The following is a 24,251-nucleotide window of genomic DNA, read 5'->3' as shown; positions in this document are numbered from 1 at the left end:
GTTCCCTTTTCTTCAATCCAAAAGTAATCACTCTCTTAGATTTGCTGTTTATTCCCATATATTTTTTAGATTATTAGATTAGTATTCACATCGACATTTTTTGATCTGTTTTAATAACTTTATAGTGCCATTCTCTTGCCATTCTGTGCCTTCTGCAATTTGCTTTCTGGTTCAGATTAGGATTTTGAGATTTATCCATGCTGACACATGTAACTCCAGCTACTTGTTTTCTCTGTATATAATAATATTCCACTGCATGAATTTACCACAGTTTGTTTTCCTCTTTGGGCACTTAGGATGTTTGCAGTTTTTTGCTATTATAAACAGTGCTGTAATAAAAAATTTTCTATACATCTCCTTGTACAAATGTGCCAGAATTTCTGTAGAGTATATACCTAGGAATGGCACTGTTTCTCTGATTACCAGTGAATCTGAGCATATTTCATGTTATAGTTTTATTGGCTATTTGGATTCCTGTTCTGTGAAAATCTTGTTATATCAGAGTCCAGTCAGGAGACAGAAACCACACAGTAATTTCAACAAAGTGTAACATGAAGAATTATTAACAGAGGAATGAAGTCACAGGACAAGGGGAACTCTATGAAACATACAGAAATAGCAGATGCAGGTAGCAGCCACCATCCCTAGGACTGAGATAGAGCACTCAAGGAAGAGGCTATTTCCTCTTGTCAGTGCTGAGATTCTGACCCAGAGAGTGTGACACTAGTCACTGAGGTGCTACCCCTCTGAGACTGCTGGAAATCTGCCCTCTGGAGTGCTGGGGGGAAGACTTCCACAGGAACTCAGCACAGGCTGCCTGAGGTGGTGTGGAAGAAGTATTTCAAGGGGAGGTGCCTGGCAGGTGACGTTCCACAGTGAAACTGCCTGCAGAGTTGTGGTCCTGGGCAAAGCTGCCCATGGGAGGGTGCCACTGCTGTTAGCTAGCACCTGGGCACTAAAAAATAAAACTCACACCCTGCAAGAATTCAATAAGTTGAGCACACTGGAACCAGAGAGAGAAACCCCTTCCTCTTCCATTGTAAAGGACAGTTTGGTAGAAGTAATTCAGCAAAATGTTAGCCACATAATGGTTTAAGTGGGCCTCTATGGGGCTGATCTAGAACCCTAGCCACGATTTATAGCGTTAATTCTATGAGAAGTATATTCAGAGTACTAGATAGTAAGTACTAGGTATTAAGTATTTTTCTTAATCTTCCACCTCTTTTCTATCCTCCTTGTCTCTTACATCTCCTTCCCCTTATCTTATGTCTTCTAATTTTCTTATATCTCATCCTTTCTTATTTCTTCTTCCTCTGAATAGCAATACTCCACCATTCTTATTTTCTGTTACTCTGTGACTTCCTTCATCTTTAAGTCCTCTGTGGTCAGATGTTTTCTCTAAGTTTCTAGAGCAGTGAATTATAGGCATGCTTTGTACCCAAGTGTGTAAAGCTGTAAGGGCATAGTGAAGCTGGAGGGAAAGTGTCAAGACTTTCTCTCTATACATATCATACATTGCAAAGTACAATATGGGTTGAAATAGTTCTTGAAAATAGTCCTTTAGAAATCTTATAATTGTTCCCTCTGCCTTCTGGTATAAGTCTAGCTTTTTAATACATAAAATCCCCCCCGTTTTTTTTTTTTTTTTTTTTACTATGTATGTATGTATGTATTTATTTATTTTTGGCTGTGCCAGGTCTTAGTTGCAGCATGCGGGATCTTTTTTAGTTGTGGCATGCGAGATCTTTAGTGCGGCATGCGAACTCTTAGTTGCAGCATGTGGGATCTGGTTCCCCAACTAGGGATCGAACCTGGGCCCCCAGCATTGGGAGCGTGGAGTGTTAGCCACCGGACCACCAGGAAAGTCCCAATACATAAAATCCTTACTGCCAGAATTCCCCTACCCACACATAAGAGATCCACTCAGGCTTTTGCTTAAATGAAGGAAGTGTTCATAGTGGAAAATGGACCTTGTAATTGTTTTCTAGTCAAGGAGAACCCACATTTTTCTTTTGATTCCAGTAAAGGCCCACCTTTTATCATGATTTGCCTAAGAGTTATAATTAGGATAATAACTTGGTTATTTTCTTCCAGGCAGGTGGTAATGATAAGTACTAGTCTTTATATTAAGTTTAAATTGACTTTCAATGAGTGTTTTATAAATGAAACGTAATTCTTTATTATTAATCTAGTGCCAGCATATTAATTTGATCCATTAGCCCTTTGAAAAATTTGTCTCTGGTCCCTGTCTACATACTCTGTTGTATAACAGATGTATCCAGATCTTTCCATTCCATAACTACAAAGGGAGGTGACATTTTAAATATATATCTGTGCAAGTCCCTATCAGCATGAGATTCTGTTGCATATGATTTTTAAAAGCCAGAATAACAGTGGCTTTAAACACAAAAGGGTCTATTTCTCTGTACCTAAAGGAAATATGGATGTCTAGAGTTCAGGGCTATGTGACAGCTCCACTGTAATCAGGGACAGAGGCTCCTTCTGTTATTCAGCTTTCCATTCTTTGTAAGTGACTTGATCTAAGAGAGTTTCAGGAGCTCAAGACATAGGTAGCAGAAAAGAAAGAGGGGAAGGTCAAAGAGCTATACCACCAGTAATTTCTGCTGTATCCTATTACCCAGATTCAATCACATGACCAAACCTAGCTGCCCAAGGAGACCAGAAATAGTCTTTTTACTGAACATATTACTGCTCTGAATAAATTGGTATTCTGCTATAAGGAATAGGGGGAGGATAGATATAGGACGGGCATCTAGCAGTTTCTTCCAAAATATGTGATCTTTATTTTTGCTGAATGTATTAGGATTCTCCTGAGAATAACAGAGATTATAAGGAATTGGCTCATGCAGATTTAGAGGTTGGCAAGTCCAAAATTTGCAGAGATGTCGCAGTTCAAATCCAAAGGCCAGCCGGCTACTGTTAGAGCCAGGAAGAGCCAGTGTCCCTGTTCAAATCACCAAGCAAGAAGAGCTTAATATTCCAGTTTTGAAGGCTGTTGACAGAATTCCTTCTTATTTGAGGGAGGGTCAGCCTTTTGTTCTATTCAGGCCTTCAACTGATTGGATGAGGCCCACCCACATTATGGAGGGCAGTCTCCTTTCCTCAGTCTATGGATTTAAATGTTAATCTCATCCAAAAATGCCTACACATTGACATGTACACACTGCTATATTTAAAATAAATAACAAGGACCTACTGTATAGCACAGGGAACTGTGCTGAATATTCTGTAATAACCTAAATGGGAAAAGAATTTGAAAAAAGAATAGATACATGTATATGTATAACTGAATCACTTTGCTCTACACCTGAAACTAACACAACACTGCTAATCAAATGTACTCCAATATAAAATAAAAATAAACAAATAAATAAAAACAAAAACACCCTCACAGAAACAGCCAGAATGTTTGACCAAGTATCTTGGTACCCTGTGGCTCAGTCAAGTTGATACATAAGATTAACCACTCTGCCTATAAAACTAAAACATGTATATTATCGACATGCCAAACATTTATAGATATTTATAATATGGAAACAGAAAGATCCTTATAGTCCCATGTCCCCAAGATATCTGTTAATAATAGCTTAGTGTATTTTTCTCCACTTATTTTCAGTATATATGTATACTTTTATAAAACAGGATTATACTATTTATACATATATATGCACATGCACAAATATATATACATGTAGTATTATGATTTAATTTTTTCATTTTTATTTTAGACATTATTCCATGTCTTCTGAGCATTATTTCACTATGGATTATTATCCATTCATTCATATTTTGATTTATTTAATGAATATTTTTAACACCTACTGTGTGCCAAGCATCATTTACATAGTCAATCATCTGTTGGTAGAAATATAGGTCATTTTGTTTGTTTGTTTTTATTTGTTTTCTATTGTAAAATGAGATAAACATCTTTGTACTGTATCTTTAGGCATTTTTGCAAGAGTTCCTATAAAGTGTATTTCTAGAATTGATCTGTAAAAGATAGAAGTGTTTTTAGGTTTTAAAAGGTACTGCTAGGCCAGAGTTTCTCAGCCTCAGCACAGTTGACATTTTGGGCCAGACAATTCATTGTTGGCTGGGAGGGGTGATGTGGGGTGGGGGGAGCTGTCTTGTGCACTGTAGGATGTTTAGCAACATCCCTGGCCTAGATGCGGGCAGCACCACCACCCCAAACCCTGATGAGTGAGGGATGAATCTGAGGGTGACTTAGGAGATAAAATGAATAGTCCTCAGTGTGTGTCCAGCTATAGTTGTAAAACACATGTAAGGAGGAGACATCTTGGATGACTCCCAGATTTCTGTCTTGGGTGACCAGCTAAATACTGTCAGCACACCACTTGCCATGATAGGGAATACAGATGGAGTAACAGGTTTGTGTTCTGTTTTGTTTCTTCCAGGAACCTAATGTGTCCCATGGCTATTTGTGATTCTGGTAACTATTGATCTTTCTACTAGGAGATGTTTAGTTGGCAGTTGAATGTTTGGATGTAGAGTTCAAGACAGAGGCCTGAACCAAAATGATGTAGTACTTGACCTCATACTGCTGGAATTTAAAGCTTAGGTGTAAAGCTCCCAAGACATCTATCCAGAGGATACATGCTTAGATTTATTGGGCTGGCCAAAAAGTGCCTTCGGTTTTTAAGTTAAAGACACATTTTTAATTTTCACCAAGAAATTTATTGAAGAACATATTCACCCTTTTCTTCCACTGCCTTCTGCCATTTTTCAGGCAACTACATAAGTCCATCTTCCCCAAATTTTTATCTTTTTGAGAAAAAAACGATTCCAAGGTGCCTTTTATAGTCTTCCAGGGAATTGAAATTTTTTCCATTAAGAGAATTTTTTTTTTTTAATTTTTAAAATTTTATTTATTTCTGGCTGCATTGGGTCTTCGTTGCTGTGCCTGGGCTCCCTCTAGTTGCGGCAAGCAGGGGGCCACTCTTCGTTGCGGTGCACGGGCCTCTCACTGCGGTGGCCTCTCCCGTTGCGGAGCACGGGCTCCAGGTGCGCAGGCTTCAGCAGTTGTGGCACGCGGGCTCAGTAGTTGTGGCACACGGGCTGAGCCGCTCCACAATATGTGGGATCCTCCCAGACCAGGGCTCGAACCCGTTTCCCCCACATTGGCAGGCGGATTCCTAACCACCGCACCACCAAGGAAGCCCAAGAGAATTTTGTAAAGACCTAAATAAATGGAAATCCGGAGGTGCAATATCTGGTGAATACAGCGGATGAATTGGAACTTCCCAACCAAGCTGTAACAGTTTTTGCCTGGTCATCAAAGAAACATGCGGTCTTGCATTATCTTGATGGAAGATTATGTGTTTTCTGTTGACTAATTCTGGATGCTTTTTGTCAAGTGCTGCTTTCAGTTGGTCTAATTGGGACAGTACTTGTTGGAATTAATCGTTTGGTTTTCCGGAAGGAGCTCATAATAGAGGACTCCCTTGCAATCCCACCATATACACAACATCACCTTCTTTGGATGCAGACTGGCCTTTGGTGTGGTGGATGGTGGTTCATTTCGCTTGCCCCATGATCTATTCCATTCCACATTATTGTATAGTATCCACTTTTCATCGCCTGTCACAATTTGTTTGTAAAATGGAACGTTTTCATTACGTTTACGTAGAGAATTGCATGCAGAAATACAGTCAAGAAGGTTTCTTTTTTTGCTTAACTTACCTGGAACCCAAACATCAAAGTGATTAACATAACCAAGCTGGTGCAAATGATTTTCAGCGCTTGATTTGGATATTTTGAGTATGTCAGCTGTCTCCCGCGTGGTATAACGTTGATTGTTCTCAATTAATGCCTCAATTTGATCACTATCAACTTAAACTGAGCTACCCGACTGTGAAGCATTGTCCATCAAGAAATCTCCAGCACAAAACTTCTCAAACCACTTTTGACACGTTCGATCAGTCACAGCACCTTCTCCATAGGTTGCACAAATCTTTTTTTGCATTTCAGTTGCGTTTTTACCTTTCTTGAAATAATAAAGCATAATATGCTGAAAATGTTGCTTTCTTTGGTCTTCAATATTAAAATAGCTACACAAAAATTCACCAGTTTTGGTAAGTTTTTTTAAATGCACGCTGATATGACAGCTGTCACATACAATCTAACAAAATTGTTTTGAATGAAGTTAAAGGCAACTAAGTGCTACTAGAGTCATCGTATGAAAAAAACCGAATGAACTTTTTGGCCAACCCAATATTAGGCTCAAGAGAGGAAAAGATTTGAGAGTGTAGATGTGTGCTAAAACTTGTTTTACTCTTTTTTTTTTTTTTTTTTTAAATTAATTTATTTAGTTTAGTTTTGGCTGTGTTGGGTCTTCGTTTCTGTGCGAGGGCTTTCTCTAGTTGCGGCGAGTGGGGGCCACTCTTCATCGCGGTGCGCGGGCCTCTCACTATTGTGGCCTCTCTTGTTGCGGAGCACAGGCTCCAGACGCGCAGGCTCAGTAGTTGTGGCTCATGGGCCTAGTTGCTCCGCGGCATGTGGGATCTTCCCAGACCAGGGCTCGAACCCGTGTCCCCTGCATTGGCAGGCAGACTCTCAACCACTGCGCCACCAGGGAAGCCCTGTTTTACTCTTTTTAACTCTGCTTTTTACTTCCATGGTTTTTATGGGGAGGCATGCTTGGCTCTGGTTTGTAAGTCCCGTAATAGCCTGGCAATGTAAAATTTCCCAAATTGTTTATTTAAAAATTACAGACACAACTAACTAGCCTGTATTTCTTGGGGAGAGAGATAAAAAGGGACCTTTTCCTGTTTGAGAATGTAGGTTGCATTGTGTGGTAGAAAGAGTTTGAACTTTGGAGTCAACTTTGGTTGGAATCTTGGTTCTCATAATACTTGTTTGCCTTTAGGCAAATTATTTAGGTTCACTAAAAGTCATCTTACTCATTTGTAAAACCGGGGAAGTCATAGCTATCTTTAAGATTACTGTTAAGGTTAAATGAGATGAGCTTTTGGATGTGGAGGATAATGGCAGCTGTCCAAATCTAAATCTCTCCACACATTCTCCCCAAAAGCCACATACACATAAACCATACATAGCTGACACCTATAGCATTACTACGAGAGAGACAGTACCACAAATTTTAAATTACTTGTAAGTAAAGGAACTGCAAATTACAGTAGCTCTTGTTACTGCTATAAATCTCTGAATCTGGAGACTGGGGCAGGGAGAGGCTTAAGAGACAGTGAAAAAAGAGAGGAGATTAGAGGTTAAAATGAAGCACAAAAGCACCCTCAGAAAGAAAATGTTCTCCACACAACTGGCAAAATACGAACACAGGCTTGGGACTTGGTAATTCATAGCACTAACTGTAGGGATGGTGTGTGAAAGTGAGAGGGACCAGAAGTAGTAGCATCAGAGAAACATTGCTGGTGGGAGAGGAGAAAGAGAAAGGATACTGCCCCTTGGAGCCATGGCAATAAGAGGAAAGAAGTAAGGAGAAAATGAAGGGTCCTGGAGAAATGAAAGAAGAACAAGGCACACCAATCCAGTCTTCACTCACCACTACCACCACTGCCACCACCATAACATCCATCCGTTAAAGGAGCTGCTGTTAATAATCTGCAGCAGCAGACACTCTGGAACTAAGAAGTCCATCCATAAAATGCTCATGAGCAGAAATAAATCAAATGCCATACAAAGCTACTCTAAGAGGAATACAGAAAATGTGAGATCAGTACATTTCCACTGATTATAGTTCTTCCGCCAAAAGCAAACACAAAACAAAGAGAAACCATATTGTAGCACTCCAACCAAATATTCTCAAACAAACTTAGGGACATACTAATAGGGGCATTGATGAAAGGAATGTTGATGTAAGGGGCACTGATGAAAGGAAGGAAAACAACCAAAAGAATGAAAATGAGATGCAGAAAGAAGTAAAAAGCTTCATAGAGAAAGTGGTTGAAATGCAATACAAGCAAAGGAAGACCCAACATGCTTATAATTGGAGTCTCTGAAGAAGAAATCAGTGGAACAGAACTAATCCAAGGAAACTTTTGAGAAATAAGAGGAAAACTGAAATCTACAAATTAAAAGGACCCACCTTGGCAAATTGATTCAGAACAATGAACTCTGAGTCATAAACTGTTAGAATTTAAAGACTAGTAAAACTGTTAGATTTTAAAGGCAAATTTTTTTCTGGGCCTCCTGGTGGGGAAAAAAAAAAATCACATTACTAGTTAAAAAAATTAGGCTTACATCAGACTTCTCTAGAATGATATACAAAGGAAGGCTACAGTAGAGCATTTTTTAAAACTCAAGGAAACAAAAGTTCAAGCTAGCCAACCTGTCCTTCAAGTATCAAGGCTATAGATAAGCAGTTTTGAACATGAAAGAATTTAGGAAATCCGTAGTGAGAATTTAATATATTGTAGATCCAAGACTAAAACAGTGGTGGGGACATGGGTGTAATTGTTATATGTAAGTGGGTAGAGAGAGAAAGGGAAAAATAGAATAAGATCATTCTCTATTATATAAGTAATAAGTGGGAATTTTGGATACCACTTAAAATGGACAGACCAGGTAATTAAAGTTTAAATAAACAAAAAAGAGACTTAGGACACTGTAAAATACATTCATACTCACACACGCATGTGTGAAGGTAACCCCTAGAACCAAAAATGCAAATATTCATAAATACCAAAAGATTTTTTTGAAAAGCAAAATCATCAACTAGAGAGAGTAAGTAAAATCATCAACTAGGAGAGTAAGAATAATAAAAAACAGTAATTATAGAAAAAGAGAGTTCAGACATATCAGTTATATCAATAAGCATAAATGGGCTTAACTCACATATTAAAAGAAAAAGATTTTAAATGGCTTCATAAAGCAAAACCCAATTCTGTGCTGTATACAAGAGACACATCTAAAACAGAGAGAAAGGTTAAAAATAAAAGGATGTACAAAAACATCACAGGCAACTGGAAGCAATAAGAAAGCAGAGGTAGTAATCTTGATAGACAAAGTAGAATCTAGCACACACGCAAAAAAATCACCAAACACAACAGAGTGTACTTTATAATGTTAAAATCCAAAATTCTCAACGAATTTATGTTTTTGATATCTATCCACCAAATAACACAGCAAACACCTGACTATAGCAGAATTGCTATAGCAGAATAAAGGATAATGCAAGAAGAATTAGAAACACATAATAGGAGATTTTGAATACATCACAGTACAAGTCTGGTACAAGATGTTTGAGGATCATCTAGTAAATTTTCTGTTTCAAACCAGGAATTGGCCATTTCTTTAAGGAAATGATATTTAGAGATCACGATCTTTATATCAGGAGTGCTCACTTATACGGGGTTGGTCTTTATTTCTAGGCCTTTTTGGCACACAGAGCTTAGGGTAATTTTTTTTTAATAGAAAATATACATCATTATTTCATGCTGACATTTCTAATTGAAATTTAAAATATAGATTTATTTCTTTGATTTTTATATTTGTATGTCTTTTTACCTGTGCTGAAAATCTTGGTTTCTAATGATATTAATTTATTCTAATGATGAATGAAATTAATATATTCACCTTAATCTACAGTTTCAAATTAACAGTACCAATATTATTACAATTATAACAGTGTAGCTACTGCAAAAGGTTTAAGATATGTTTGCAGTTCTTTTTGTACATAGGGTATATCCTAATATGTATATACAAATTACTGTGTTTTGAATCCTCTTGAAATAACTTCTCTATATGTGGATAAACCACCAACTCTGTATAGTAAGGTTCATTTTTTTTTTTCATTTTGCTTTTTATTTTTAGGGTTTTGTTGTTTCAATTTTATTTTTGCTTTATGGGTTTTTTAAAAAATTATTTTAAAGGATTCAAGATAACTTAGCTAACAATTGTGGTTTATAAATAGCAAGTAAAAGTCTTAGGTTTATGGGACACTGTTTAATCAAAGAAATGGTCAGTTTTTCAAAGAAATTTTTTCTCAATTTTTTTTCTGAAATGGATGAGGAATTTACTGTAATTAAAAGTTTCACTTATTCCCATATACTTGCATACTCCCGTACTCAGGCAGCCCTGAAAAATGTACCACACTACGACAATACACATTATTTCTAAACTACTTGTGGAAATTTATCTCAGTATTTTCTAAGACATTGGAACTATCACTGGAGTCTAGCATGAAGTTTGTCAACCCCTTAGCCTACTAATTTTGGTTACTTGGGGCCTCAGTTACATAAATAACGCCCCTCTCCCTTTCTAATGCCAAAGTACCTTTTACGTGTAATATTTAATACAAGTAAAATTATATGTTGTAAACAAAATTATATACTGTGGCTTGATGTCTGAAATTTAAAACTTTAAATGATTCTGTTGGATCACGAAAGTCTGTTTTTGCCATAGCAGTAGCAAAATATAAAATTGTAGTTACTATTTCACTTCCTGAGAGGTTGGATCCTAAAATGTGTAATTCTGTGATTTCCCTTTTCAGAGTCCGATAAAATACCAGTAATGCGTGGACAGTGGTTTATTGATGGTACTTGGCAGCCGCTAGAAGAAGAAGAAAGTAATTTAATTGAGCAAGAACATCTTAGCCGTTTTAGAGGTCAGCAGATGCAGGAAAGTTTTGATATTGAAGTGTCAAAACCCATAGATGGAAAAGATGGTAAGACCAGTTAATATATTTAATATGTTTTGTAAACCAAGTAAGTTGTTGATAAAGTTTAGAGTGGTTCCTAAGTTTGCAATAGTAATTCAGAAGTGTTAGAATTTATACAATTTGATTATTTCAAATATTTGATTATTATTTTAGAATTTAAAACTGCTGTAAATTTCTGAACTATTTCCATTTTTATTTTACTTAATATGTGTTTTCACTGACATGACACTAACATGATTTACTATAAATGTACAAATTGTTATAATGTGCTCTCTGAATTAGTCCTTTTGAGTAGCTTTTTAGTCATCAAAGAAAATTGAACTTATGAAAAATCCCTTGTCATTATATCAAAAGAGCAGTTTTGCTAATATTTTAATTTTGGTTCTTTTCCTGAAGTTTAAAAAAACTTTAATTTCTTTTGTATAAGTCCCTTTTAGGTGTCTCCATATTGATAACCATATCAACTTTTAATTTGAAACAATCTACTCCTTATATTTCCTTATTTGGCATTTGGATACTTTTTCTTTCAATAGTTTAATATACTTACATACTAGCTAAGATTGCCATGTTTCATTATGTGTCTAATCTTGAGTAAAATTCAAAATGTGTGGTAAAGTTAAAAAATACTTCTGTTGTTCCATTTACTGCAGGCAGTGGGATCAACTATTCTGGTGAGTATAACAGTACAGGTAGATTAGAATTTGTGGATTTCTCTAATTTTTTTTTTCCTAAAAGTGTTTCTTCATCCATGCTTGCCTTTATTTGGGAAGTTTCTTGGCAAGCCCTGCTTAATCTAGTGAATTAAACTATGAATTAAGTGATTTTTTTTCCTTCTCCTTGTAAAAACATCTATCTATAAGCAGAAAAACTCAATATTGATCAAGTAATTCACAGAATGCAGCTTGGAAAAAATGAATTATGTAGTTGGAAGCAATTGATTATATAACATAATCAATTACAAAACAATAAGCTTTAAATTGGCTTTTTTTCCCCCTTATTGTTAATAACATTCCAAGTCTTTTCTCTCTCCTATTCCTTACTCTTTTATCTCTCTCTGAACACACACACACACACACACACACACACACACACACACGCAGGGAAACTGTATACTTTAGCTTATACCAAGTAAAAATATCTTTTGAAGAAAAAAAAAATATCTTTTGTACCTTTAAAAGTCTGCATAATTGAGGAAAATGGTGGCTTCTAAATAAATCGGTAATTAAATCTAAGAAATATCTATTATGTGCCAGATACCATATTCTAGGAATTTTAAATATTTCATTTTGCTAATCCCTAGAGTCAACTATGTTCTTATTTCACTGTGAAATTCAAGCTCAAGGTTCTTACATATCAATATATAAAGAACAATTCAGTATCTATAAAGCAGAGCTGTATCTATATTCCTGCAGATTGCCATAAAGACAATACTCTGGTTAAAGCACAGATAGCAAATTTTGTATATCTCTGATCTTTTATTAGTGACTGAAATATTTTGAAACCTCTCATCACCACTATCAAAATAATCACAAAAGCCTACTTCATAGTATTTGAAAGACTGAACTCTTTTCAAAATTTCATTCCTATTGGGAAAGGCTGAGTTCTGGATTTTTTCCTTTCTATTAATTCTCCTTAAGTCTTTCCTCAAAAATGGCAGTTCACCTTAACAAACCCAGTTTATCCACCCAAATTCTTTACTATTAATGCATGGAAAAAACCCAAGAGCTTGGAGGAGGAAAAGGATGAGTATGAAAAATAAAAATATAAGTATATTGTCCCCTTTCTCATACTGTGTTCAAAGCATTTCTTTTCCACTTGCTAATTTTCCCTGTGGAAGTTAGTCACAAGCTCTGTTTCATCTCTAGATCCCATCTACTTGGAATCTGAAATGTTAAAATGGAGCAGCATACTTCAGTTTTCTTCAAAGTGCCCTAATTTTATGATCCAGTCACTTAAAGAAGTCTGATAAAAGAACATAGTTTATTTGTATGAGTAGATTTTTTCAGTATATCTTTGAGTCTGTGTCAGTTCTTGAGTATCAGTCTGGGAGATTATAGTATTATTTTTTGCTAGCTTTAAAGATACACATTGAGTGGTAAAATTCTAATTAGTAATAACAGAAAATTGTTAAACTGTTAGAACACTTCTGTATTGTAATCTTTCAAAATGATGATCTTTTGAGGTTCATTGGAAGAAAAATTGATTTTTTAAATATACTGTGACATAAAACATCAGCATGTTTTGTTATCAACAAAGATTATAAATTCAATTCAGTATATATACTGTTGTCATGAATTTCCAGCCATTTTATTTGTTATTTAGTATTATGTAAAGCATACATTCATGTGTTAAAATGTGACTTTTGACTTTGAAGACTATGGGAAATTCTGTAGTACATTTGAAAATTATCACTGGTCTTAATGAAAGAACATTTGCTGCCCAAAAAGCTACTGTTGGAAAAATAACTCAAATTTATAATACAAAGATTAAAAGTATTATAATTTTTTGATTATTTTGCTTCTTACCTCCAAGCTTCTGAAATTTCATATTTCATTAATCTGAGGGGGGAAAAATAACTTTTCCACCTAAATTTTCTCATGTACATAGGATAAAGCCTTGACTCTTCATATTGTTAGAAGATTTTGAATATTCCTTGTGCAGATAGTACTGTGCCAGTTACTTTTGTGAAAGAAACAGACAGGGTTTTGGCCCTCAGGGAGTTTTAAACCTTTGGGGGTGACAAAGCCTGCAGATGAGAAGTTACAAAGAGTAAGTACAAGATAACAAAGTAGACAGTGCATGTTAAACATTCTGAAAAGGGATGTACAATAGAGTATTTATTGTACAATAAATTGTACAATATTTTTTGTACAATTGTACAAAATTGTACAAATTGTACAATACAATTATTGTATTGTAGAGTGTACAAAGGAGTACAATCCCGTATTTAATAATTAAAAAAAAAATTTTAAGTACTATATTCAAGAACTGTTTTTAAGTGCTCTGGGGAATTCCTAAGAAACTTAACAGAGTTCTTGCCTTGAAGGACATAAAATACTAATGAAATAAAATGAAATACTAATTCCTTTTCCTTCTGACCTTATCTATGTCTTGGTTAGGGTAGCTATTGCCACAAATACACTGAATATATTTATTATTCTCTCCTTATTAATTATTCTACTAATCTCAAAGTAAGCATTGAATTAAAAAGATTGATTGGGGCTTCCTTGGTGGCACAGTGGTTGGGAATCCGCCTGCCAATGCAGGGGACATGGGTTTGAGCCCTGGTCCGGGAAGATCCCACATGCCGCGGAGCAACTAAGCCCGTGTGCCACAACTACTGAGCCTGTGCTCTAGAGCCTGTGAGCCACAACTACTGAGCCCATGTGCCACAACTACTGAGCCTGCACTCTAGAGCCCGTGAGCCACAACTACTGAAGCCTGCGTGCCTAGAGCCCATGCTCCACAGCAAGAGAAGCCACCGCAATGAGAAGCCCGCGCACCGCAACGAAGAGTAGCCTCCGCTCACTGGAACTAGAGAAAGCCGCGTGCAGCAATGAAGACCCAACATAGCCATAAATGAATGAAGGAATGAATGATCGATTGAAGCTTAGCATAACTTTTTTATCATTCAAAGAAAGATAAACCCCCAAAGTATAATCATATTTTGTGATTTAGATTTCATTTTCTCTGAGAGTTAAAATTAAAAATGATTCTCTTCCCACCCCACCTCCTAGGCTAGGAAATGTTTATCTAGCAGCCTAACAAATGAAAGCTAGAAGTTCACTGGGGATGAATCATACAAATAAAATCAGGCCTTCAAATAAGTAATTTTGTAAATACTTAAAAGTACTAGAGTAGTATTTCCCTCATTTTATAATTTATCTATGCAAGCAGTAATCAGTAAAAAAAAATGGTTGAACTAAATGGGTAGTTCTGCACCTGCTCTGGTCAAAAAATGCATAACCTCAATCCAGTTATGAGAAAACAGACAAACTCAAATTGAGGGACATCCTACAAAGTAACTTACCAGTATTCTTCGGAAGTGTCAAGGTCATAATTAACTAGATGGGGGGAGTCCTTTCACAATGTATGTCAAATCAACACAGTATACACTTTCAATGTCTTATAATATTGTCAATTGTACCTCAGTAAAGCTGAAAAAATTTTTTAAGTGTCAAGATCATGAAAGACAAGGAAAGACTGAGGAATTTGTCGTAGTTTAGGGGAAACTAAGGAAACATAACAACAAAATACAACAAAGTACCCTGGATTGGATCCTAGGACAGAAAAGGACATTAATAGAAAAACTGGAGAAATCAGAATAAAGTCAATATTTTAGTTGATAGTATTATACCAATGTTAATTTCTTCATTTTGATAATTGTACTATAGTTATGCGAACATTAGGAGAAGCTGGTGAAAGATATATATGATAACTCTCTGTACTATTTTTGCAACATTTCTGTAGGTTGAAAATTATTCCACAATAAAAAGGTGTTTTGTTTTTTCTTAAGGCCAGTAGAGAAATTAAAATAGTAAAAAATATTTAATCAAAAGAAACAACAAAAGGAGAAACAAGAAACACAGATGGAACAAAGAAATATATGGGAAATGGTAGAACTAAATTCACCCATATCAAAACTATAGTAAATATAAGTGAAGTAACACTCCAATTAAAAAACAGAGATCGACAGATTTGCTAGGAATGCAAGATGCAACTGTATGTTGTCTAGTAGAGTCACATTCAATATAAAATCACAGGCTGAAAGTAAAAAAAAAAAAGGACTTTTTACTGTTCAAGCTAATTTGGGGTGCTATGACAGCACAAGTGTTGGTGGATCTCTAACGATTTACAGCATTTAACAATTTGGCATGTAGTGTATATGCCTATCCTATTGCTGGATAAGGATATCCCAAACTGTGAATATATCATTTCAGAAGTCTAAAAGGGGGAGGGCCGGGGTGGGGAGAGGGAAGGAGTATTAACCCTTTCTAACCAGCTTTTCTTTTCCTTTCTCTTTGGTGACTAAGAGGATTCCCACCTTCTAGCTTTTAGTTATCAATTTTTATAAATATATTTAATTTAATTTCTCTGAGATCTAAGAAGATTGACAGAAGTTTTCTCATTATAGTTGGTAGGTTTGAGATGTGCAAAACTACTTCCCTTGCAGTTGAGATTATCTAGGTTGCCAGCTTTTATAGAGGGAAAAGTTATAGAGTTATTCTATTCTAGGGAGTAGTATATCATCAGCAACCCCCTTTTTTGATACTCTGCTTTCAGAATTATATAATGAAGAACATTTCTTTAAGAGATGAATTATAGTAAGGAAATTTATTGAAAACACTATTTTAGTACTTAAAATCTTTTTCATTGCTTTGTAAGACTTTAATACATAAATGAAAAGTTTTATTAAATGTTAGCATTTAATTAGCATTTTAGTTGCATTTTGTGTTTATGCATACTTCCGCTAACACTATATAAGAATTCTTAACTAAAACTTTATTTTAGTGATCCTTGTTGGAATGATAGTAAACCCTTTTTGTCTCTGCTGTACTTATGGTGGTACTTATCCTTTGCTTTGGGTTGAAAAAAAAGTTAAGCTCTCTGTGCTAGAGGATGTTGTAACAAAGCAAATGATTTTCAGGTGAAAATAAGAAATATGAGAAGAAAGTAAAGAAGCATGTCTATCTAATTTTGTAAAAAAATATGCTTCTGTGATTTTAGTATATTGGGGTGTTTGGCTTTATGTTAATCCTTAAATTAGTATTCCTTTAGGGGAAAAAAGCCTTTCATTTTTGTATCTTGACTAGCTTTTAGAAAGTGTTTATGTAATTTTAAGTGTGATCAGGTGGTCCATGTGTTTCCCACTAGTTCTTTTTTAGTAAATGTGGAATTGTTTCATGTTAGTTTTACTAGTAGACCTATAAAATCTAGGTTTTGTTTGAGGAGTAGTCTCAAGTTTATGCCAAATTTGATCTACTTGGTTATGTTAGCTTTTTCCTAAGGATTTTTTTTGTGTGAAAATGTTTCTTGCAATGGTACATCTACTCCTCAGTAACTGACCAGAAGGCACATGAAAGAAGAAACATGTTCAGTGAAGAAAATTACTTTGGTTGTCATTTTCCACCCCTCTATGACAATGAAATGTTTTCATAATCCTAATTTTACAACCCAGTTTTTAATTCTTGTCTATACTTTTTTATAGTCATCTAATTACATACAGTTAAAGTTATTAAGTGCCTCGTAAGCATTTCTCAATTACCTTTATCACATATATCTTTAAATATACCTTATCTGTATATAACAGCAGGTTTCTTTTTTAACTTCTAGTACTATTCAACGGGAATTAAATATTTTTGTATTTGAGCAGTATTTAACCTTTGAATGTCACATTAATGTAGAAGGGAGTGAGGATGAAAATCAAATGTATTAGAACATAAATTTGAACTAAATCATAAAGATTCTGTGATTAACTGAACGGTAAGGAAAATGATTGTAAGATTCAATTCTAAGTGGATTTTAAAATAATTGCTCATTTAAAATGTAAAGAAATTTATTGATATATAACTAGCAATATTTGACAGGGAAAGTTGTTGACTTTAAGGTTATCTACTGATTTACCAAATATCAAGTCTATGTCTGGCTTTACTCTGTTGTCTGCTTTACTCTGTTGTCTGTTTTACACTTACAAGATGTCACAGCATACATTTTTACTAATGACTTTTTTTTGTCATTCTATTGCTAACAAATCTTTCATTATTTTGTTACTAATAAGTCAGTTCAAAGTAGAGCTTTCAACTTAATTTTTTTTGAGAAAAGTTTCATTTTTAAAAGTATTTTAACAACTTGAACAGAGTTGTGAAAAGAATATTTTGTTTCTGTGGGAAGGCTCTATTACACTTCAATAAGGGAAAGCATCTAGTGGAACGTATACTGTGGTATCTTCTTAGGAAAGCTGCATTAGATGTTTATGTTATTTATTGCATTTTCAATTTGCACATCAGATGTTGGCTGTGTCATAGTCATAAATTTGGTGAGAGTAAGTAACCTTAGTATTGTAAAGATGTGGTTTATAAATCTCTTATGCATACAAAAATGCCGTGTTCTATTTTTTTATTCCATCTATACAAAGACATTAAAAATGGTGATCACATAGTTGTCTTTAATTGATAAATTTAGATATCATTTGCCTTTTTTACTTTCAGTAAAAGTAGAACATATATTTGATAAACATTATTAAACTAATATTTTGCTGCACTGATTTTTAATTAGAAATTATATAAATAAAGCATTTAGAATAATGTTTGTCAAATACAACTCATTTTTTAAAGTTAATACAACAAAAAGGCAAACCTCATTTAAAATTTACTTTGAAGCTCAGTGTTTTTGCTTTCTTAGTTGTCTACCACCTCCCTCCCTTCTCCCTCCCTTCTCTGTTCAAATGGAGAGGATATAAGGAGAGTACAGATGCGGCAGGTCTTAAACGAAAGCGTTCCCAAGGTACAGTAATTGTAGTTTTACTTCTCCATGTAGTTATATTCCTGGCTTGTAGCTTTCAGTTGTGTTTATAGCATTCGGTTGTATTTAGAGCATAGAAATTACTAGTATTTTAGAAATGTATCCATTGTGTTATTTTGCTTAGTGTTAATTATAAGTGGTGTAAACATTTGCAAACAATGTGTATAGTTCAATAATGGGATATTCGCCAATATTAAGATGCTTTAAGACAACATGAATGGTTTAGAGAGAAACAAAATTTTGTTGGCTTAATTTGATCTTATAGTTTTAATGTTTTAAGCATATGTTGCTCAAAACTATTTTACCAAAATGCAGTTTCGAAACATTGGATTAAGAGGCTTAAAGTACTGACTTGGATCAGACATAGAAGTAGAAAAGTAAATAATTATTAAACTCCTGGAAAAGATTTTTTTAATTTATGAAAAGTTCTTTTATTTAAAACGCTGAGTTTGTACACTGGTTTTGTGTTTTATTTGCAACTGAAGATGTTATTCATGTTTGTTTTGTTAATTTCATCTTGGTCTTGTGTTCAATGTTAGTAATGTGTCCTGGCAGGTAAGTAAGATATAAATAGGTTTTTCGTAAATTTTTGAAGTGGCGTTTGTACCATAACTCAGAAGTACATTTTCCTGGCAATGATTTGCTTCTCTATGTATTCTAGTAAGGAATAGCTTTTCACAAAAATGTCTTATGATCTTAGATCTTGACCAGGACTCCATCCTTTCATAGTTAGCGTCTTCAAATCAGAAGAGTTGGACTCTGTCACTAACTAGCTTTGTGGCAAGTCACTTAATCCCTTTGTACCTCTATGTCTTTATGTATAATGGGAGATAATATTTTTGCCTAAAGAGGATTTTAAGAAAATAAATTAGGCGTAGTGATTTGAAGGTGGCTGGTTTTCTGAAGGTCTGTGAATTTTTCTTACCTCTATACAAGAGATAAAGAGGAAAAGTTTAAGTCCTTCAGACTATAAGACATCAAACTGTGAATTGGTGGACATGTTTTGACAATTTTCTTAATCTGTTGCTTCCACAAACATTACAAAATTGGTGATGTGTGGCAAGCACTGTGCTATGACTGTGTTTGATGCTAGTGATACCAAATGACCAAGGTATAGTCCCTGCCTCACAGAGTTTGCGGATTCCTGAAGAATATAGGTTTGCATTTTTTTTTTTTAAGAGCTCATTTTCACCAAGCATACCTCGGTTACAGAAATGAAATAACCATACTAATTTGAACATAATAGTAGGAAAAAATTTATTTCTTGTTAAAAGATCTTTCAACCTTGGAGTTCTGTTATGGTGGGCAATATTCAGTGATAACTGGCTTTAGTATCCATTACAAAAATACCTTATATTCTAATAAATTAGATGATTCTCTTCCCAGTTTAAAGATAATTTTTTTTCATCTGAGTCTTGTTTTATCTTGTGCTGAGTGAAATTTTCACAGATCAAAAAATAAAGTCAACAGAAGAAATGAAACTTAAGTTTCTATGTCAAAGGTACTGAGAACTTTCATGAAGGTGTATATCCCTTAGTCCTAAGGAATGGCCACATCACCTGGGAAAGCAGTTCTTTAATAATCAGAGCAGGTGGGAGGGAGGGAGACGCAAGAGGGAAGAGATATGGGAACATATGTATATGTATAACTGAGTCACTGTTATAAAGCAGAAACTAACACACCATTGTAAAGCAGTTATACTCCAATAAAGATGTTAAAAAAAAATAATCAGAGCATATTTCCTATAGAGGTTAAAATTATGGTAGTTAAGCCAGTTTATTCCATGTTGTTCCAGCAAGTTGCCTTTTCCTGTAGCATGCTTAATAACTTATAAAGTACCTATCCATTACTTGGTTCACATCAATATATGTTTCAATGAAATAGTTTTTTATTGAACTGAGTTAAAATATTGATTCAAAAGATCTGTGTATTATAATTTTCACACAAATGAGGTTTGTCTTGGAGACCTTCAAATTAGTTTTTCCTTTTTGCAACAGCTATTCATAGTTTCAAGTTGAGTCGAAACCACGTGGACTGGCACAGTGTGGATGAAGTGTATCTTTACAGTGATGCAACAACGTCTAAAATTGCGAGAACAGTTACTCAAAAGCTGGGATTTTCTAAAGGTATTTGTTAAATAGTACTAGAGTTTGTCAAAATGTTGGGAATCTAACTTTTTCTCTTATGTGCAAAATAGATGATTCAGGTTTTATGTTTAGTATTTTTTAAGTATGTATTAAATTTAGTGACAGTTACTACACTGTTAAACTTTTTTTAAGGTGACTGAGTTAACATGTATTCATTAATGAATAATTATATATTTAGAATGGTCTGGCAAGATTAATAAATACACTTTTTACTTCTAAAAGCACAAAAGCAGTCAAACCTGAGGCAGTGATGTGAAATAAAACATGGCAGTTGAAATATAGTGTCAGTAAAGATGAAGACTGGAAATTTTTCACTGGATTTAGTGAGATGTAGCTCATCAGTGACTTAGAGGCATTGCTGGGACAGAACCAGATTGGCATGGGTTGAAGTTTAAGTAGAAGTTGAAGAAATGGAGGCAGTAAGAATAGATAGCTCTTTCAACAAGTTTGACTAAAAGAAAGAAAAGAGGGACTGGTACTTGGGGAAGAGGTGAATGCATTATCAAAAAATAACTTCTTTCAAAAATTTTTTCTAAGTCTGATAATTTTTTTACTGTCTCATTTTTAATTCTTTGATAATAGATGTGCTTGAATATTTACATGTTCATTAGTCAGTTGTATTTGTTTTGTGAGTTACTTTATCAACATCTTTAGCCCGTTTTGCTATTTGGATGATTCATTTCACTTTTTGATGAATAAGTTCTTTTTGTATACTTACGTAATTAACTTATTACTGTGTGTCATATTTTGCAAAAACTTTCCCAGTTTGTCATTCATCTTTTATCTTTGTTTCATGATACATTCATTATAGAGAAGTTTTTAATTTTTATGTGTTCAGTTCATCCTTTTTTCTTTCCTTTTGCCTTATGGTTTCTGGCTTCACTGTCATGTCCAGTTCAGCAGTTTATATTAGAACTGATCAATACTTATCTTACAAATTTTATCCCCCCCAACCCAGTGAAATTTTTTCATAGTATTCCTTTTATTTCTTTATTTTTTCAATATATTGTGAAAATGCTATTTCTGTAATAAACAACAAACTTAGAATCATAATTTTCCTACAGCGTCAAGTAGTGGGACCAGACTTCATAGAGGTTATGTAGAAGAAGCCACATTAGAAGACAAGCCATCACAGACTGCCCATATTGTATTTGTTGTGCATGGCATTGGGCAGAAAATGGACCAAGGAAGAATTATCAAAAATACAGCCATGTGAGTTCTTTGATGAATACATTCTCCCATCTAGTCAGAGTCCAAACTTTTGTCCAGGGTATAATAGAGTTTAATCGTTATGCCACATGCTTCTCCAGTGCCAACTATTCTATCTGTTTAAGTTGTAGAGTAAGTTTCTGGACCAGATTTTGAGAGTGATTATATCTAGATGATGATGATGATATTTATTTGATTCTTTTTCCTCCATAACATGGAGAAGAGGGTTAAGAAAGCCTTTTTAACTTAATATATTGTTAGTTTACATTAAACTGAGGTCGAAAGCAAGAAAAAAGTCTGGTTTTAAGTTTGTATGTTACTCTCTGCATTGCAGAAACTGATAATACTGTATAATTCTGAAAAAGCTAAGAATTGTTTAAGTTGCCAGTCAGCAGCTTAACTTGTCCAAGTAATTACAACCAGAGGAAATTGAACTCTAAATTTTACACGGAGAACGAACAGTGGGTGCTTTGCCAACACACCAGGCCGGTTATTTACGTTGTTTATTTATATTCAGCTTTATTCTAAAAACTTTTTAAGATGCTGTTGGGGGGAGGGATGTTTGTATTTGTGCTTCAAAAATGTTTAGGACTGTGTTAAAAGGAAATTTTAGAGTTAAGGTTTCCACCACAAACTTGGCTCTGAACTAGCAGCCAGTATAAAGAAAAATCTTATCAGATTTATAATATGATGAGAACAAATCAGTTGTTGAGAACAGTTTATCAGGTTCTGAAGCTTCAAGTAAATGTATTTCTTGAGTCCTTATAAAGCAAATACTGTGTGATACCAGGAACTATGTCCTCAGCAATATCTCTATAATAATGCAGTGTTCTGTTTCACTTTTTATTGTAATACCTCTTAATGCCAGCTCATGGATTAAAATAAAAATACAGTTCAATTTGGAAAAAAAAATCTTTGTTAGATACTGCCAGGCCATCCTGATCCTTGTCAATCTCCATAGCTTGTATTACAGAGATCTCTTCCCTCTGATTCTATTTTCTGATGATTTGCACATTACATCCCACAATATTTTTATTATATTCTGTGTCAAGATGCTAATTTTTTGCTTGGTTATCTAAGGAACGTGAGAAGTAGTTTTAATAACATGTTCTCTCTGGAGCTATTGATAATTGGAAAGGTACCAGCAGCTATTGATAATTGGAAAAGGTACCAGCTTGATTTCTTTGGGTGCAAGTGAGGGAAAACTTAACTCAAAAGGAGGATTAGTAGCGCATAAAACTGACAAGTCTAAGATTTGCCAAACAAGTCATCAGAATCCAGTTTCTATCTGTTCTACTTGCCTTCATTTTTGAGCTATTTTCAGACATCTCCTGTGGTTCCAGATGTGGTTTATATCATCTTGTGTTCGAGTTCAAGAAGAAAAGTCTTTTTTTCCAGAAGTCCCTGCTAGTCTATGCATTTCAGTGACTGATGGTGTCACCTCCAACTGCCTGAATCTATGCATGGCCATGATCTGATCTGCAAAACTTGTCATCTTTCTACCCTAGAATCAGATGGAAGTTGGCTTCATCATAACCATAGGGAGAGGTAGAGCCACAGATAAAAATCAAGAGCTACCATTGGAAGTAGGATGAGTGAATATAAGATGGCTCAAAAAAAAGTGTTCACTACAGAGAAGGTGGCCATCATTTCTTCAGAGACAGGTTAATTTGATGGGAAACTCCTCACATAAATTAGTAATTGATGGAAAATATTCAAACAGAAAGGAATTCTGCTCAATAATAGATGGGAAAGCTCAGAGGATTTCTTACCCTTCCCCGGCTTTCTACCATTCCTAAGTTAGTTGTCCAGGACTTTAAAGAAAGTAAAATTAACTTCATCCTTGTCATTGCTACTCTGAAGCTTGTTTGTACTTGTGATCTGATTTGTGAGACTACTGTGGAAATGAGCAACATAGAATAAGGAGTTACCACACTCCACTTCTTTGGCAACCTGCTGTTCTCTGTGGATCTCTTGAAATCATGTCCCAGAGGCCTGGAAATAGAGATTTTCGCCTCTTACCTTATTTTAGTGAATGTGCAAATGAATTCAGACTGGATTTAATCAATTTTGTTCCAGCAAAATATGTTTATTATTTAAATGAGTTGAGAAGAAAGTTTATAGACAACTTCTAGGAATATCAGAATTGGTTTACTAAAAGGGATGAATGTATTTTAAATACAATTGGATTTACTTTTTGTGGCATTTTATTACAAGGGAAATCTTTACTGAACTTATATATCTAATAGAATAAATTAGTAATTTTATTTTTTTTAATATCTTTATTGGATTATAATTGCTTTACAAATTAGTAATTTTAAAGCTACAATTTTAGAAGAGTAAAAAGAGACTTTTAGTTAAGCCTGGCAGATTTAACACATAGCTTATCTTATTACCTCCTGAAACCTCACTGAAAATGATAGCAAAATAATTTTTTAAATAAATTGGTGTAGACCCATATGTACAGAAAAAAATGGGAGGACACAGCAAACAAGAATGTCAACAAGATTTATTTTTTGAATAAGAAATACATTCACATGGTTCACAAATCAAAATAGGAAAATGTATAGAGTGAAAAACGCCTGGGCTTCCCTGGTGGCGCAGTGGTTGAGAATCTGCCTGCTAATGCAGGGGACACGGGTTCGAGCCCTGGTCTGAGAAGATCCCACATGCCGCGGAGCAACTAGACCCGTGAG

General features: G+C 34.7%; 1 protein-coding gene across 8 annotated transcripts in view; it reads left to right on the top strand.

Moving 5' to 3' along the window:
- The window catches only part of DDHD1 (DDHD domain containing 1), a 90,677-nt gene that overhangs the window by 28,434 nt on the left and 37,992 nt on the right, over positions 1-24,251 (top strand). For 4 of the 8 annotated variants that reach the window (XM_059914256.1, XM_059914252.1, XM_059914249.1 and 1 more), the window contains exons 2-5: positions 10,511-10,684; positions 18,080-18,181; positions 20,197-20,325; positions 21,411-21,558. In XM_059914256.1, coding sequence (XP_059770239.1) covers positions 10,511-10,684; positions 18,080-18,181; positions 20,197-20,325; positions 21,411-21,558 — 553 coding nt within the window. Of the gene's footprint in view, positions 1-10,510; positions 10,685-11,328; positions 11,350-18,079; positions 18,182-20,196; positions 20,326-21,410; positions 21,559-24,251 lie in introns of all 8 variants that reach the window. The other 4 variants (XM_059914254.1, XM_059914251.1, XM_059914255.1 and 1 more) reach the window with 2 other exon arrangements.

Source organism: Balaenoptera ricei, chromosome 2, assembly GCF_028023285.1.
Source record: "Balaenoptera ricei isolate mBalRic1 chromosome 2, mBalRic1.hap2, whole genome shotgun sequence".
Classification (NCBI taxonomy): Eukaryota; Metazoa; Chordata; class Mammalia; order Artiodactyla; family Balaenopteridae; genus Balaenoptera; species Balaenoptera ricei.
The sequence above is the reverse complement of the archived record's forward strand: the minus strand, read 5'-3'. Positions and strand labels throughout refer to the sequence as shown.